The 16,658-nt window shown below is 52.0% G+C and overlaps 1 protein-coding gene across 2 annotated transcripts in view; it reads left to right on the forward strand.

Annotated features, from left to right (window-relative positions):
* The window catches only part of nfxl1 (nuclear transcription factor, X-box binding-like 1), a gene marked incomplete at its 3' end in the record, with an annotated part of 98,637 nt that overhangs the window by 34,351 nt on the left and 47,628 nt on the right, over positions 1-16,658 (forward strand). The window contains 4 exon segments of one of the 2 annotated variants that reach the window (XM_031832684.1): positions 1,430-1,550; positions 3,937-4,096; positions 5,175-5,275; positions 6,587-6,608. In XM_031832684.1, coding sequence (XP_031688544.1) covers positions 1,430-1,550; positions 3,937-4,096; positions 5,175-5,275; positions 6,587-6,608 — 404 coding nt within the window. 2 annotated transcript variants of the gene reach the window in all.

Below are 16,658 nucleotides of genomic sequence, written 5' to 3' on the forward strand. Positions count from 1 at the left end.
TGGATACAGGGGTACCAGGTGATAACAAGGCTGGATACAGGGGTACCAGGTGATAACAAGGCTGGATACTGGGGTACCAGGTGATAACAAGGCTGGATACTGGGGTACCAGGTGATAACAAGGCTGGATACTGGGGTACCAGGTGATAACAAGGCTGGATACAGGAGTACCAGGTGATAACAAGGCTGGATACAGGGGTACCAGGTGATAACAAGGCTGGATACAGGGGTACCAGGTGATAACAAGGCTGGATACAGGGGTACCAGGTGATAACAAGGCTGGATACAGAACCCCCTCTAGGAGGGATGGAACCCCCCTCTAGGAAGGATGGAACCCCACTCTAGGAAGGATGGAACCCCACTCTAGGAAGGATGGAACCCCCCTCTATGAAGGGTGGGACCCCCCTCTAGGAGGGATGGAACCCCCTCTAGGAGGGATGGAACCCCCTCTAGGAGGGATGGAACCCCTCTAGGAGGGATGGAACCCCCCTCTAGGAGGGATAAGAGGGATGGAACCCCCCTCTAGGAGGGATGGAACCCCCTTTAGGAGGGATGGAACCCCCCTCTAGGAGGGATGGGAACCCCTTTAGGAGGGATGGGAACACCCTTTAGGAGGGATGGAACCCCCCTCTAGGAGGGATGGGAACCCCCTTTAGGAGGGATGGAACCCCCCTCTAGGAGGGATGGGAACCCCCCTCTAGGAGGGATGGAACCCCCCTCTAGGAGGGATAAGAGGGATGGAACCCCCCTCTAGGAGGGATGGGAACCCCCCTTTAGGAGGGATGGGAACCCCCCTCTAGGAGGGATGGGAACCCCCCTCTAGGAGGGATGGGAACCCCCCTCTAGGAGGGATGGGAACCCCCCTCTAGGAGGGATGGGAACCCCCCTCTAGGAGGGATGGAACCCCCCTCTAGGAGGGATGGGAACCCCCTTTAGGAGGGATGGAACCCCCCTCTAGGAGGGATGGGAACCCCCTCTAGGAGGGATAAGAGGGATGGAACCCCCCTCTAGGAGGGATGGAACCCCCCTCTAGGAGGGATGGGAACCCCCTTTAGGAGGGATGGAACCCCCCTCTAGGAGGGATGGAACCCCCCTCTAGGAGTGATGGGAACCCCCTTTAGGAGGGATGGAACCCTCTAGGAGGGATGGGAACCCCCCTCTAGGAGGGATGGGAACCCCCTTTAGGAGGGATGGAACCCCCCTCTAGGAGGGATGGGAACCCCCCTCTAGGAGGGATGAAACCCCCTTTAGGAGGGATAAGAGGGATGGAACCCCCCTCTAGGAGGGATGGGAACCCCCTTTAGGAGGGATGGAACCCCCCTCTAGGAGGGATGGAATGACAACCTGTGAGATGAGTGATGGTTGTAACCATTCTCAGTCTATGGGGTGTTGGTTTACCATGTAGTAAAACAAGGTTCTGTGTGTTCCAGGCAGCTGCTATCCCTGTCCAGAGACGGTGGATGTGAAGTGTGTGTGTGAATCCACATCTCTGACTGTTCCCTGTGGGAGGGAGAGGAGTACCAAGCCCCCACGCTGTAAAGAACTGTGCAGGTAACAAACACACGGGACGACACACACACACACGGGACATCGTCCAGACACACACACACACACACACGGGATATCGTCCAGACACACACACACACACACACGGGACATCGTCCAGACACACACACACACACACACACGGGACATCGTCCAGACACACGCACACACACACGGGACATCGTCCAGACACACACACACACGGGACATCGTCCAGACACACACACACACACGGGACATCGTCCAGACACACACACACACACACACACGGGACATCGTCCAGACACACACACACACACACACACGGGACATCATCCAGACACACACACACACACACACACGGGACATCGTCCAGACACACGGGACGACGTCCAGACACACACACACACACACGGGACATCGTCCAGACACACACACGGGTCGACGCGTGGGCAGTAGTACCCACATCCATACCTCGCCCCCACACACCAAACAGGCCAAACATTTTAGTCTACTCCTTCTTGACAGCGGAGAGACATTTTTTACGTTTTAGTTCATTTTGTTTGTAATTATGTGTCCATGGAGAGTCAAATGAGATGTTTCGATTCCACACATTTTGCCATTAAAGAGAAATGTTTTTTTTTTGTGAATTTTATTTCACCTTTATTTAATCAAATCAAATCAAATTTATTTATATAGCCCTTCATACATCAGCTGATATCTCAAAGTGCTGTACAGAAACCCAGCCTTAAACCCCAAACTGCAAGCAATGCAGGTGTAGAAGCACGGTGGCTAGGAAAAACTCCCTAGAAAGGCCAGAACCTAGGAAGAAACCTAGAGAGGAACCAGTCTATGTGGGGTGGCCAGTCCTCTTCTGGTTGTGCCGGGTGGAGATTATAACAGAACATGGCCAAGATGTTCAAATGTTCATAAATGATCAGCATGTTCGAATAATAAGAAGGCAGAACAGTTGAAACTGGAGCAGCAGCACAGTCAGGTGGAAGTTGAAACTGGAACAGCAGCATGGTCAGGTGGACTGGGGACAGCAAGGAGTCATCATGTCAGGTAGTCCTGGGGCATGGTCCTAGGGCTCAGGTCCTCCGAGAGAGAGAAGGACAGAATTAAAGAACGCACACTTAGATTCACACAGGACACCGAATAGGACAGGAGAAGTACTCCAGATATAACAAACTGACCCCAGCCCCCCGACACATAAACTACTGCAGCATAAATACTGGAGGCTGAGACAGGAGGGGTCAGGAGACACTGTGGACCCATCCGAGGACACCCCCGGACAGGGCCAAACAGGAAGGATATAACCTCACCCACTTTGCCAAAGCACAGCCCCCACACCACTAGAGGGATATCTTCAACCACCAACTTACCATCCTGACACAGGGCCGAGTATAGCCCACAAAGATCTCCGCCACGGCACAACCCAATGGGGGGGGGCCAACCCAGACAGGAACCCAAGGGGGTTGTATATTTATATATATAACCCTTTATTTAACCAGGTATTTATATATATAACCCTTTATTTAACCAGGTATTTATATATATAACCCTTTATTTAACCAGGTATTTATATATATAACCCTTTATTTAACCAGGTATTTATATATATAACCCTTTATTTAACCAGGTATTTATATATATACCCTTTATTTAACCAGGTATTTATATATATAACCCTTTATTTAACCAGGTAGGCCAGTTGAGAACAAGTTCTCATTTACAACTGCAACCTGGCCAAGATAAAGCAAAGCAGTGCGACAGAAACAACAGAGTTACACATGGAGTAAACAAACAGTACGTAGAAAAATCTATGTACAGTGTGCAAATGTAGTAAGAGTAGGGAGGTAAGGCAATAAATAGGCCGTAGTGACGAAATCATTACAATATAGCATTTAAACACTGGAGTGATGTGTTTTGATGTCTTCACTGTTATTCTACAATGTGTTAAAGTGATATATTGGTTGTGATTGACATTGTTGTATTTGTGCCCACTTTGTTGTGTTATTGTGATGTTGTTGTGCTGTTGTTGTTGTGCTGTTGTGTTGTTGTGATGTTGTTGTGCTGTTGTTGTTGTGCTGTTGTGATGTTATGTTGTGCTGTTGTGATGTTGTTGTGCTGTTGTGATGTTGTTGTGCTGTTGTGATGTTGTTGTGCTGTTGTGATGTTGTTGTGCTGTTGTGATGTTGTTGTGCTGTTGTGATGTTGTTGTGCTGTTGTGTTGTTGTGCTGTTGTTGTGCTGTTGTTGTGATGTTGTTGTGATGTTGTTGTGCTGTTGTTGTGCTGCTGTTGTGCTGTTGTGATGTTGTTGTGATGTTGTTGTGCTGTTACGTTTGAGATAAAAGTCATTATAGGGACAGACAAAAAACCACTCTGTCTAAATGATTATCATCCCACCAGGTCTCCCCCATCCTGCCACCACCCCAGCAGAGAGACCCATCGCTGTCACCCTGGTCCCTGCCCTCCCTGTCGCCAGGCCTGTCTCCTGGCCCTGAAACGATGCCAACACCCCTGTCCCCAACCCTGCCACGACCAGGTCATGGTGAAGACCAGCGACAGGGTGAGTGTGTGTGTGCCATGCTGACAGGACAGTTTCAGAGAATGGTAGTGTTTCAGAATGACTGAATGGGGATGTTAGATTGGATCCACCAGGGGTGGCACCACTGCCAGGTCATCAACTCTGCTGTGGGGCGTGAGATTGGTCTGTAAAAATATAGTGGAGACTGTGGATTGCTTTATGAAGTGAGATCTGTCAGGAGACCGCTATCCTGGAACGCCACCCATATGTTATTTATAGTGGAGATGGAAAATGACAAGGAGTCCTATTGGGGGCGGCAGGGTAGCCTAGTGGTTAGAGCGTTGGACTAGTAACCGGAAGGTTGCAAGTTCAAACCCCCGAGCTGACAAGGTACAAATCTGTCGTTCTGCCCCTGAACAGGCAGTTAACCCACTGTTCCTAGGCTGTCATTGAAAATAAGATTTTGTTCTTAACTGACTTGCCTGGTTAAATAAAGGTTAAATAAATAAAATTGGCCTGTTTCCCTTGTCTGGGACCGGGTTAGTATAGGGACCGGGTTAGTATAGGGATTGGGTTAGTATAGCGACCGGGTTAGTATAGGGACCCGGGTTAGTATAGGGACCGGGTTAGTATAGGGACTGGGTTAGTATAGGGACTGGGTTAGTATAGGGACTGGGTTAGTATAGGGACTGGGTTAGTATAGCGACCGGGTTAGTATAGGGACTGGGTTAGTATAGGGACTGGGTTAGTATAGGGACTGGGTTAGTATAGGGACTGGGTTAGTATAGGGACCGGGTTAGTATAGGGACCGGGTTAGTATAGGGGACCGGGTTAGTATAGGGACCGGGTTAGTATAGGGACTGGGTTAGTATAGGGACCGGGTTAGTATAGGGACCGGGTTAGTATAGGGACTGGGTTAGTATAGGGACTGGGTTAGTATAGGGACTGGGTTAGTATAGGGACTGGGTTAGTATAGGGACTGGGTTAGTATAGGGACTGGGTTAGTAGTTGGGGAACAGCCTCAGTGTTTTGGTTTACATAATGATTATTAGTTATGTCAGGACCTATCAGAACAGCTGATTCAGCAGGATGTTTATCCTGGACTCCTACATGTATGCAGCTTGTTTTGCAGGTCCTAGCAGGCCCGTGGGAGCAGTCGTCAGAACCTGCGTTTGTCCGTAAAGCTCTCCCCTGCCCGCCCTGCCTGGTCCCTATACCCACGTATGTTACACACACACGCACACACACACACACAGCAACACACACACAGTAACATATTAACACACACAGTAACACAGACACAGTAACACATTAACACAGACACAGTAACACAGACACAGTAACACATTAACACAGACACAGTAACACAGACACAGTAACACAGCAACACACACACAGTAACACAGTGACACAGTAACACAGCAACACATTAACACAGACACAGTTAACAGCGGTTAACCCCCCCACGGCCAGCGGTTAACCCCCCCGCGGCCAGCGGTACCCCCCCCGCGGCCAGCGGTTAACCCCCCCACACGGCCACGGTTACCCCCCCACGGCCAGCGGTTACCCCCCCACGGCCAGCGGTTACCCCCCCACGGCCAGCGGTTACCCCCCCTCACACGGCCAGCGGTTACCCCCCCTCACACGGCAGCGGTTACCCCCCCCTCACACGGCCAGCGGTTACCCCCCCCTCACACGGCCAGCGGTTAACCCCCCCCTCACACGGCCAGCGGTTAAACCCCCCCCTCACACGGCCAGCGGTTAAACCCCCCCCTCACACGGCCAGCGGTAAACCCCCCCCCTCACACGGCCAGCGGTAAACCCCCCCCTCACACGGCCAGCGGTTAAACCCCCCCACGGCCAGTGGTTAAACCCCCCCCACGGCCAGCGGTTACCCCCCTACGGCCAGCGGTTATCCCCCCCCTCACACGGCCAGCGGTTAACCCCCCCACGGCCAGCGGTTAACCCCCCCCCCTCACACGGCCAGCGGTTAACCCCCCCCTCACACGGCCAGCGGTTAACCCCCCCTCACACGGCCAGCGGGTACCCCCCACGGCCAGCGGGTGCGTCCCCACGGCCAGCGGCTAACCCCCCACTGCCAGCGGGTACCCCCCACGGCCAGCGGTTACCCCCCCCACGGCCAGCGGTCACCCCCCACGACCGGCGGTTACCCCCCCACGGCTAGAAGTTACCCCCCCACGGCCAGCGGTTTACCCCCCCACGGCCAGCAGTTAACCCCACCACGGCCAGCGGTTAACCCCCCCACGGCCAGCGGTTATCCCCCCCTCACACGGCCAGCGGTTACCCCCCCACGGCCAGCGGTACCCCCCCACGGCCAGCGGTTAACCCCCCACGGGCAGCGGTTAAACCCCCCACGGCCAGCGGTTTCCCCCCCACACACCTCACACGGCAAGTGGCGCTCGGGACATGTGGTCATGCTGATGTGGTCTGATCCTAGAGTGCGTCACTGCGCTGCAGGCAGCTGATCTGGGGGGAGATGCAGACTGAACTCATATTTTCCTCTCTGTACAGGGCCTGTCTTGGAGAGCATGAGGTAAGCTGAGAACTTTTGGTTATTTACTTTCCACATCCCTTCCTCTCCCCTCACCGTGTCCCTCTCTCTCTCTCTCTCTCTCTCTCCTCTCTCCCCCTCACCGGGTCTCTCTCTCTCTCTCTCCCCTCACTGTGTCCCTCTCCCTCTCCACCGGGTCCCTCCCTCTCCCCTCACCGTGTCCCTCTCCACCGGGTCCCTCCCTCTCCCTCACCGGTTCCCTCTCCTCTCCACCGGTCCCACCCTCTCCTCTCACCGTGTCCCTCTCCCATCTACCGGGTCCCTCCCTCTCCACCGGGTCTCTCTCCCTCTCACCGGGTCTCCTCTCTCTCTCTCCACCGGGTCTCTCTCTCCCCCCTCACCGGGTCTCACTCCCCCCTCCACCGTGTCTCTCTCTCTCTCTCTCTCCACCGGGTCTCTCTCCCCTCACTGTCTCTCTCTCTCCACCGGGTCTCTCTCTCTCTCCACTGGGTCTCTCTCTCTCTCCACCGGGTCTCTCTCTCTCTCCACCGGGTCTCTCTCCCCCCTCACCGGGTCTCTCTCTCTCCACCGTGTCTCTCTCTCTCTCTCCACCGTGCTCTCTCTCTCTCTCCACCGGGTCTCTCTCTCTCTCCACCGGGTCTCTCTCTCTCTCTCCACCGGGTCTCTCTCTCTCCACCGTGTCTCTCTCTCTCTCTTGTCTCTCTCTCTCCTCTCTCCACCGTTGTCTCCTCTCTCTCTCTCCACCGGGTCCTACTCTCTTCTCCACCGGGTCTCTCTCTCTCTCCACCGGGTCTCTCTCTCTCCACCGGGTCTCTCTCTCTCTCTCCACCGTGTCTCTCTCTCCTCTCTCCACCGTGTCTCTTCTCTCTCTCTCCACCGGGTCTCTCTCTCTCTCCACCGGGTCTCTCTCTCTCTCCACCGGGGTCTCTCTCTCTCCCCACCGGGTCTCTCTCTCTCTCCCCACCGGGTCTCTCTCCTCTCTCTCCAACGGTCTCTCTCTCTCTCCCTCCACCGGGTCTCTCTCTCCACCGGGTCTCTCTCTCTCCACCGGGTCTCTCTCTCTCTCTCTCCACGGTTTTTTTTTCTTCCCGCCCACCGGAGTCTTCTCTCTCGGTCTCTCTCCCCACCGGGTCTCTCTCTCTCTCCCACCGGGTCTCTCTCTCTCTCCCCACGGGTCTCTCTCTCTCTCACGGGTCTCTCTCTCTCTCCACCGGGTCTCTCTCTCTCTCCACCGGGTCTCTCTCTCTCTCCACCGGGTCTCTCTCTCTCCCCCCTCACCGGGTCTCTCTCTCTCCCCCCACCGGGTCTCTCTCTCTCTCCACCGTGTCTCTCTCTCCACCGGGTCTCTCTCTCTCTCTCTCTCTCCACCGGGTCTCTCTCTCTCTCCACCGGGTCTCTCTCTCTCTCCCCACCGGGTCTCTCTCTCTCTCCCCACCGGGTCTCTCTCTCTCTCCCCACCGGGTCTCTCCCTTTCTCCAGTGATAACCTAAAGGTTGTCAGACCAACAGAAGTCTTGTTTGCTTTTCACATCCCTCCTTCACTCCTTTCCTCATTTCCAAATGCCATGTCATCCCTCTTTCTAGCTTTCTCTCTCTCCCTCTCTGACCTTTCAACCAATGGGAGCTTAACTAAACAGAACAGGAAGAACATAAACAGATTGATCACGAGAAGACATGGGAGTTGACGGAGGGAGGGAGACAGAATAGTAGTGCATCAATCTGACTTGTTCAGGATAGTTTTACTCCTGAACATACTCATGCAAAGAGGTTGAATACTTACTGACATTTTTCATTTTTCTATTAATTTGTCAAAATGTCCAAATGCATCATTTCACCTTGACATGATGGTGGGAAATCTTGTGGAGAGTGGAGGCTGTTATAGCAGCAATGTTCCTACATCTAGTGGAAAGCCTTCCCAGAAGAGTGGAGGCTGTTATAGCAGCAATGTTCCTACATCTAGTGGAAAGCCTTCCCAGAAGAGTGGAGGCTGTTATAGCAGCAATGTTCCAACATCTAGTGGAAAGCCTTCCCAGAAGAGTGGAGGCTGTTATAGCAGCAATGTTCCTACATCTAGTGGAAAGCCTTCCCAGAAGAGTGGAGGCTGTTATAGCAGCAATGTTCCATCATCTAGTGGAAAGCCTTCCCAGAAGAGTGGAGGCTGTTATAGCAGCAATGTTCCAACATCTAGTGGAAAGCCTTCCCAGAAGAGTGGAGGCTGTTATAGCAGCAATGTTCCAACATCTAGTGGAAAGCCTTCCCAGAAGAGTGGAGGCTGTTATAGCAGCAAAGGGGGTCCAACTCCATACTAATGGCCATGATTTTGGAATGAGATGTTCAATGAGCAGGTGTCCACATACCTTTGGTCACGTAGTGTACACACACACATTTTCATTTGTAAACTTCTCTGGGATCGTGGGCGGTAGCGTCCCACCTCGTCAACAACCAGTGAAATTGCAGGGCGCCAAATTCAAAACAACAGAAATCTCATAATTAAAATTCCTCAGACATGTTGTTGTAAATCCAGCCACAGTGTCCGATTTCAAAAGTCTTTACGACGAAAGCAAACCAAACGATTGTTAGGTCAGAGCCAAGTCACAGAAAAACACAGCCATTTTTCCAGCCAAAGAGAGGAGTCACAAAAATCAGAAATAGAGACGAAATTAATCACTAACCTTTGATCTTCATGAGATGACACTCATAGGACTTCATGTTACACAATACATGTATGTTTTGTTCGATAAAGTTCATATTTATATCCAAAAATCTCAGTTTACATTGGCATGTTATGTTCAGTAGTTCCAAACATCCGGTGATTTTGCAGGGAGCCACATCAATTTACAGAAATACTCATAATAAACATTGATAAAAGAAACAACTATTATACATGGAACTTTAGATCCACTTCTCCTTAATGCAACCGCTGTGTCAGATTTAAAAAAAAACTACATGGAAAAATCACACCATGCAATAAGTACAGCGCTCAGACAACAAAACAAGCCATACAGATACCAGAAGTCAGAAATACCATTGTAAATATTCACTTACCTTTGATGATCTTCATCAGAATGCACTCCCAGGAATCCCAGTTCCACAATAAATGTTTGTTTTGTTCGATAAAGTCCATTTGTCTAAATACCTCCTTTTTGTTAGTGCGTTTAGCGCAGTAAATTCATGAGGCGTGACACTAGGTCCAGACGAAAAGTCAAAAAGTTCCGTTACAGTGGACGCCTTAGGAAGTGCAATATGACACTGTGTATTTGATAAGCAATGACTTGGAAAAACTACAAAACTCAGATTTCCCACTTCCTGGTTGGATTTTTTCTCAGGTTTTTGCCTGCTACATAAGTTCTGTTATACTCACAGACATCATTCAAACAGTTTTAGAAACTTCAGAGTGTTTTCTATCCAAATCTACTAATAATATGCATATTTATGGCTGAGTAGCAGGCAGTTTACTCTGGGCACCTTTTTATCCAAGCTACTCAATACTGCCCCCCAGTCCCAAATAAGTTAATTTGTTGAATTATTTAAAAAAAGATTTACCTAGGCAATTCAATTTCTTATTTCTTATTATTTACAATGACGGTCTAGGAACAGTGGGTTAACTGTGACGGAACAGTGGGTTAACTGTGACGGAACAGTGGGTTAACTGTGACGGTCTAGTGGGTTAGCTGTGACGGAACAGTGGGTTAGCTGTGACGGAACAGTGGGTTAGCTGTGACGGAACAGTGGGTTAGCTGTGACGGAACAGTGGGTTAGCTGTGACGGAACAGTGGGTTAGCTGTGACGGAACAGTGGGTTAGCTGTGACGGAACAGTGGGTTAGCTGTGATGGAACAGTGGGTTAGCTGTGACGGAACAGTGGGTTAGCTGTGACGGAACAGTGGGTTAGCTGTGACGGAACAGTGGGTTAATTGTGACGGTCTAGTGGGTTAGCTGTGACGGTCTAGTGGGTTAGCTGTGACGGAACAGTGGGTTAACTGTGACGGTCTAGTGGGTTAGCTGTGACGGAACAGTGGGTTAGCTGTGACGGAACAGTGGGTTAACTGTGACGGTCTAGTGGGTTAGCTGTGACGGAACAGTGGGTTAACTGTGACGGTCTAGTGGGTTAGCTGTGACGGAACAGTGGGTTAGCTGTGACGGAACAGTGGGTTAGCTGTGACGGAACAGTGGGTTAGCTGTGATGGAACAGTGGGTTAGCTGTGACGGAACAGTGGGTTAGCTGTGACGGAACAGTGGGTTAGCTGTGACGGAACAGTGGGTTAACTGTGGCGGTCTAGTGGGTTAGCTGTGACTGAACAGTGGGTTAACTGTGACGGTCTAGTGGGTTAGCTGTGACGGAATAGTGGGTTAACTGTGACGGTCTAGTGGGTTAGCTGTGACGGAACAGTGGGTTAACTGTGACGGTCTAGTGGGTTAGCTGTGACGGAACAGTGGGTTAACTGTGACGGTCTAGTGGGTTAGCTGTGACGGTCTAGTGGGTTAGCTGTGACTGAACAGTGGGGTTAACTGTGACGGTCTAGTGGGTTAGCTGTGACGGAACAGTGGGTTAACTGTGACGGAACAGTGGGTTAGCTGTGACGGAACAGTGGGTTAACTGTGACGGTCTAGTGGGTTAGCTGTGACGGAACAGTGGGTTAACTGTGACGGTCTAGTGGGTTAGCTGTGACGGAACAGTGGGTTAACTGTGACGGTCTAGTGGGTTAGCTGTGACGGAACAGTGGGTTAACTGTGACGGTCTAGTGGGTTAGCTGTGACGGAACAGTTGGTTAACTGTGACGGTCTAGTGGGTTAGCTGTGACGGAACAGTGGGTTAACTGACGGTCTAGTGGGTTAGCTGTGAGGGAACAGTGGGTTAACTGTGACGGTCTAGTGGGTTAGCTGTGACGGAACAGTGGGTTAGCTGTGACGGAACAGTGGGTTAGCTGTGACGGAACAGTGGGTTAGCTGTGACGGAACAGTGGGTTAGCTGTGACGGGACAGTGGGTTAGCTGTGACGGAACAGTGGGTTAACTGTGACGGTCTTGTGGGTTAGCTGTGACGGAACAGTGGGTTAGCTGTGACGGTCTAGGGGGTTAGCTGTGACGGTCTAGGGGGTTAGCTGTGACTGAACAGTGGGTTAACTGTGACGGTCTAGTGGGTTAGCTGTGACGGAACAGTGGGTTAACTGTGACGGTCTAGTGGGTTAGCTGTGACGGAACAGTGGGTTAACTGTGACGGTCTAGTGGGTTAGCTGTGACGGAACAGTGGGTTAGCTGTGACGGAACAGTGGGTTAGCTGTGACGGAACAGTGGGTTAGCTGTGACGGAACAGTGGGTTAGCTGTGACGGAACAGTGGGTTAGCTGTGACGGAACAGTGGGTTAACTGTGACGGTCTAGTGGGTTAGCTGTGACGGAACAGTGGGTTAACTGTGACGGTCTAGTGGGTTAGCTGTGACGGAACAGTGGGTTAACTGTGACGGTCTAGTGGGTTAGCTGTGACGGAACAGTGGGTTAACTGTGACGGTCTAGTGGGTTAGCTGTGACGGTCTAGGGGGTTAGCTGTGACGGTCTAGTGGGTTAGCTGTGACGGAACAGTGGGTTAACTGTGACGGTCTAGTGGGTTAGCTGTGACGGTCTAGTGGGTTAGCTGTGACTGAACAGTGGGTTAACTGTGACGGTCTAGTGGGTTAGCTGTGACGGAACAGTGGGTTAACTGTGACGGAACAGTGGGTTAGCTGTGACGGAACAGTGGGTTAACTGTGACGGTCTAGTGGGTTAGCTGTGACGGAACAGTGGGTTAACTGTGACGGTCTAGTGGGTTAGCTGTGACGGAACAGTGGGTTAACTGTGACGGTCTAGTGGGTTAGCTGTGACGGAACAGTGGGTTAACTGTGACGGTCTAGTGGGTTAGCTGTGACGGAACAGTGGGTTAACTGTGAGGGTCTAGTGGGTTAGCTGTGACTGAACAGTGGGTTAACTGTGACGGTCTAGTGGGTTAGCTGTGACGGAACAGTGGGTTAGCTGTGACGGGACAGTGGGTTAGCTGTGACGGAACAGTGGGTTAACTGTGACGGTCTTGTGGGTTAGCTGTGACGGAACAGTGGGTTAGCTGTGACGGAACAGTGGGTTAGCTGTGACGGAACAGTGGGTTAGCTGTGACGGAACAGTGGGTTAGCTGTGACGGTCTAGGGGGTTAGTTGTGACGGTCTAGGGGGTTAGCTGTGACGGTCTAGGGGGTTAGCTGTGACTGAACAGTGGGTTAACTGTGACGGTCTAGTGGGTTAGCTGTGACGGAACAGTGGGTTAACTGTGACGGTCTAGTGGGTTAGCTGTGACGGAACAGTGGGTTAACTGTCACGGTCTAGTGGGTTAGCTGTGACGGAACAGTGGGTTAGCTGTGACGGAACAGTGGGTTAGCTGTGACGGAACAGTGGGTTAGCTGTGACGGAACAGTGGGTTAGCTGTGACGGAACAGTGGGTTAGCTGTGACGGAACAGTGGGTTAGCTGTGACGGAACAGTGGGTTAGCTGTGACGGAACAGTGGGTTAACTGTGACGGTCTAGTGGGTTAGCTGTGACGGAACAGTGGGTTAACTGTGACGGTCTAGTGGGTTAGCTGTGACGGTCTAGTGGGTTAGCTGTGACTGAACACTGGGTTAACTGTGACGGTCTAGTGGGTTAGCTGTGACGGAACAGTGGGTTAACTGTGACGGAACAGTGGGTTAGCTGTGACGGAACAGTGGGTTAACTGTGACGGTCTAGTGGGTTAGCTGTGACGGAACAGTGGGTTAACTGTGACGGTCTAGTGGGTTAGCTGTGACGGAACAGTGGGTTAACTGTGACGGTCTAGTGGGTTAGCTGTGACGGAACAGTGGGTTAACTGTGACGGTCTAGTGGGTTAGCTGTGACGGAACAGTGGGTTAACTGACGGTCTAGTGGGTTAGCTGTGAGGGAACAGTGGGTTAACTGTGACGGTCTAGTGGGTTAGCTGTGACGGAACAGTGGGTTAGCTGTGACGGAACAGTGTGTTAGCTGTGACGGGACAGTGGGTTAGCTGTGACGGAACAGTGGGTTAACTGTGACGGTCTTGTGGGTTAGCTGTGACGGAACAGTGGGTTAGCTGTGACGGAACAGTGGGTTAGCTGTGACGGAACTGTGGGTTAGCTGTGACGGAACAGTGGGTTAGCTGTGACGGTCTAGGGGGTTAGCTGTGACGGTCTAGGGGGTTAGCTGTGACTGAACAGTGGGTTAACTGTGACGGTCTAGTGGGTTAGCTGTGACGGAACAGTGGGTTAACTGTGACGGTCTAGTGGGTTAGCTGTGACGGAACAGTGGGTTAACTGTGACGGAACAGTGGGTTAGCTGTGACGGAACAGTGGGTTAACTGTGACGGTCTAGTGGGTTAGCTGTGACGGAACAGTGGGTTAACTGTGACGGTCTAGTGGGTTAGCTGTGACGGAACAGTGGGTTAACTGTGACGGTCTAGTGGGTTAGCTGTGACGGAACAGTGGGTTAACTGTGACGGTCTAGTGGGTTAGCTGTGACGGAACAGTGGGTTAACTGTGACGGTCTAGTGGGTTAGCTGTGACGGAACAGTGGGTTAACTGACGGTCTAGTGGGTTAGCTGTGAGGGAACAGTGGGTTAACTGTGACGGTCTAGTGGGTTAGCTGTGACGGAACAGTGGGTTAGCTGTGACGGAACAGTGTGTTAGCTGTGACAGGACAGTGGGTTAGCTGTGACGGAACAGTGGGTTAACTGTGACGGTCTAGTGGGTTAGCTGTGACGGAACAGTGGGTTAACTGACGGTCTAGTGGGTTAGCTGTGAGGGAACAGTGGGTTAACTGTGACGGTCTAGTGGGTTAGCTGTGACAGGACAGTGGGTTAGCTGTGACGGAACAGTGGGTTAACTGTGACGGTCTTGTGGGTTAGCTGTGACGGAACAGTGGGTTAGCTGTGACGGAACAGTGGGTTAGCTGTGACGGAACAGTGGGTTAACTGTGACGGTCTAGTGGGTTAGCTGTGACGGAACAGTGGGTTAGCTGTGACGGAACAGTGGGTTAGCTGTGACGGTCTAGGGGGTTAGTTGTGACGGTCTAGGGGGTTAGCTGTGACGGTCTAGGGGGTTAGCTGTGACTGAACAGTGGGTTAACTGTGACGGTCTAGTGGGTTAGCTGTGACGGAACAGTGGGTTAACTGTGACGGTCTAGTGGGTTAGCTGTGACGGAACAGTGGGTTAACTGTCACGGTCTAGTGGGTTAGCTGTGACGGAACAGTGGGTTAGCTGTGACGGAACAGTGGGTTAGCTGTGACGGAACAGTGGGTTAGCTGTGACGGAACAGTGGGTTAGCTGTGACGGAACAGTGGGTTAGCTGTGACGGAACAGTGGGTTAGCTGTGACGGAACAGTGGGTTAGCTGTGACGGAACAGTGGGTTAACTGTGACGGTCTAGTGGGTTAGCTGTGACGGAACAGTGGGTTAACTGTGACGGTCTAGTGGGTTAGCTGTGACGGTCTAGTGGGTTAGCTGTGACTGAACACTGGGTTAACTGTGACGGTCTAGTGGGTTAGCTGTGACGGAACAGTGGGTTAACTGTGACGGAACAGTGGGTTAGCTGTGACGGAACAGTGGGTTAACTGTGACGGTCTAGTGGGTTAGCTGTGACGGAACAGTGGGTTAACTGTGACGGTCTAGTGGGTTAGCTGTGACGGAACAGTGGGTTAACTGTGACGGTCTAGTGGGTTAGCTGTGACGGAACAGTGGGTTAACTGTGACGGTCTAGTGGGTTAGCTGTGACGGAACAGTGGGTTAACTGACGGTCTAGTGGGTTAGCTGTGAGGGAACAGTGGGTTAACTGTGACGGTCTAGTGGGTTAGCTGTGACGGAACAGTGGGTTAGCTGTGACGGAACAGTGTGTTAGCTGTGACGGGACAGTGGGTTAGCTGTGACGGAACAGTGGGTTAACTGTGACGGTCTTGTGGGTTAGCTGTGACGGAACAGTGGGTTAGCTGTGACGGAACAGTGGGTTAGCTGTGACGGAACAGTGGGTTACCTGTGACGGAACAGTGGGTTAGCTGTGACGGTCTAGGGGGTTAGCTGTGACGGTCTAGGGGGTTAGCTGTGACTGAACAGTGGGTTAACTGTGACGGTCTAGTGGGTTAGCTGTGACGGAACAGTGGGTTAACTGTGACGGTCTAGTGGGTTAGCTGTGACGGAACAGTGGGTTAACTGTGACGGAACAGTGGGTTAGCTGTGACGGAACAGTGGGTTAACTGTGACGGTCTAGTGGGTTAGCTGTGACGGAACAGTGGGTTAACTGTGACGGTCTAGTGGGTTAGCTGTGACGGAACAGTGGGTTAACTGTGACGGTCTAGTGGGTTAGCTGTGACGGAACAGTGGGTTAACTGTGACGGTCTAGTGGGTTAGCTGTGACGGAACAGTGGGTTAACTGTGACGGTCTAGTGGGTTAGCTGTGACGGAACAGTGGGTTAACTGACGGTCTAGTGGGTTAGCTGTGAGGGAACAGTGGGTTAACTGTGACGGTCTAGTGGGTTAGCTGTGACGGAACAGTGGGTTAGCTGTGACGGAACAGTGTGTTAGCTGTGACAGGACAGTGGGTTAGCTGTGACGGAACAGTGGGTTAACTGTGACGGTCTAGTGGGTTAGCTGTGACGGAACAGTGGGTTAACTGACGGTCTAGTGGGTTAGCTGTGAGGGAACAGTGGGTTAACTGTGACGGTCTAGTGGGTTAGCTGTGACAGGACAGTGGGTTAGCTGTGACGGAACAGTGGGTTAACTGTGACGGTCTTGTGGGTTAGCTGTGACGGAACAGTGGGTTAGCTGTGACGGAACAGTGGGTTAGCTGTGACGGAACAGTGGGTTAACTGTGACGGTCTAGTGGGTTAGCTGTGACGGAACAGTGGGTTAGCTGTGACGGAACAGTGGGTTAGCTGTGACGGTCTAGGGGGTTAGCTGTGACGGTCTAGGGGGTTAGCTGTGACTGAACAGTGGGTTAACTGTGACGGTCTAGTGGGTTAGCTGTGACGGAACAGTGGGTTAACTGTGACGGTCTAGTGGGTTAGCTGTGACGGAAC

The sequence above is a fragment of the Oncorhynchus kisutch genome, linkage group LG9 (assembly GCF_002021735.2).
Source record: "Oncorhynchus kisutch isolate 150728-3 linkage group LG9, Okis_V2, whole genome shotgun sequence".
Lineage (NCBI taxonomy): Eukaryota > Metazoa > Chordata > Actinopteri > Salmoniformes > Salmonidae > Oncorhynchus > Oncorhynchus kisutch.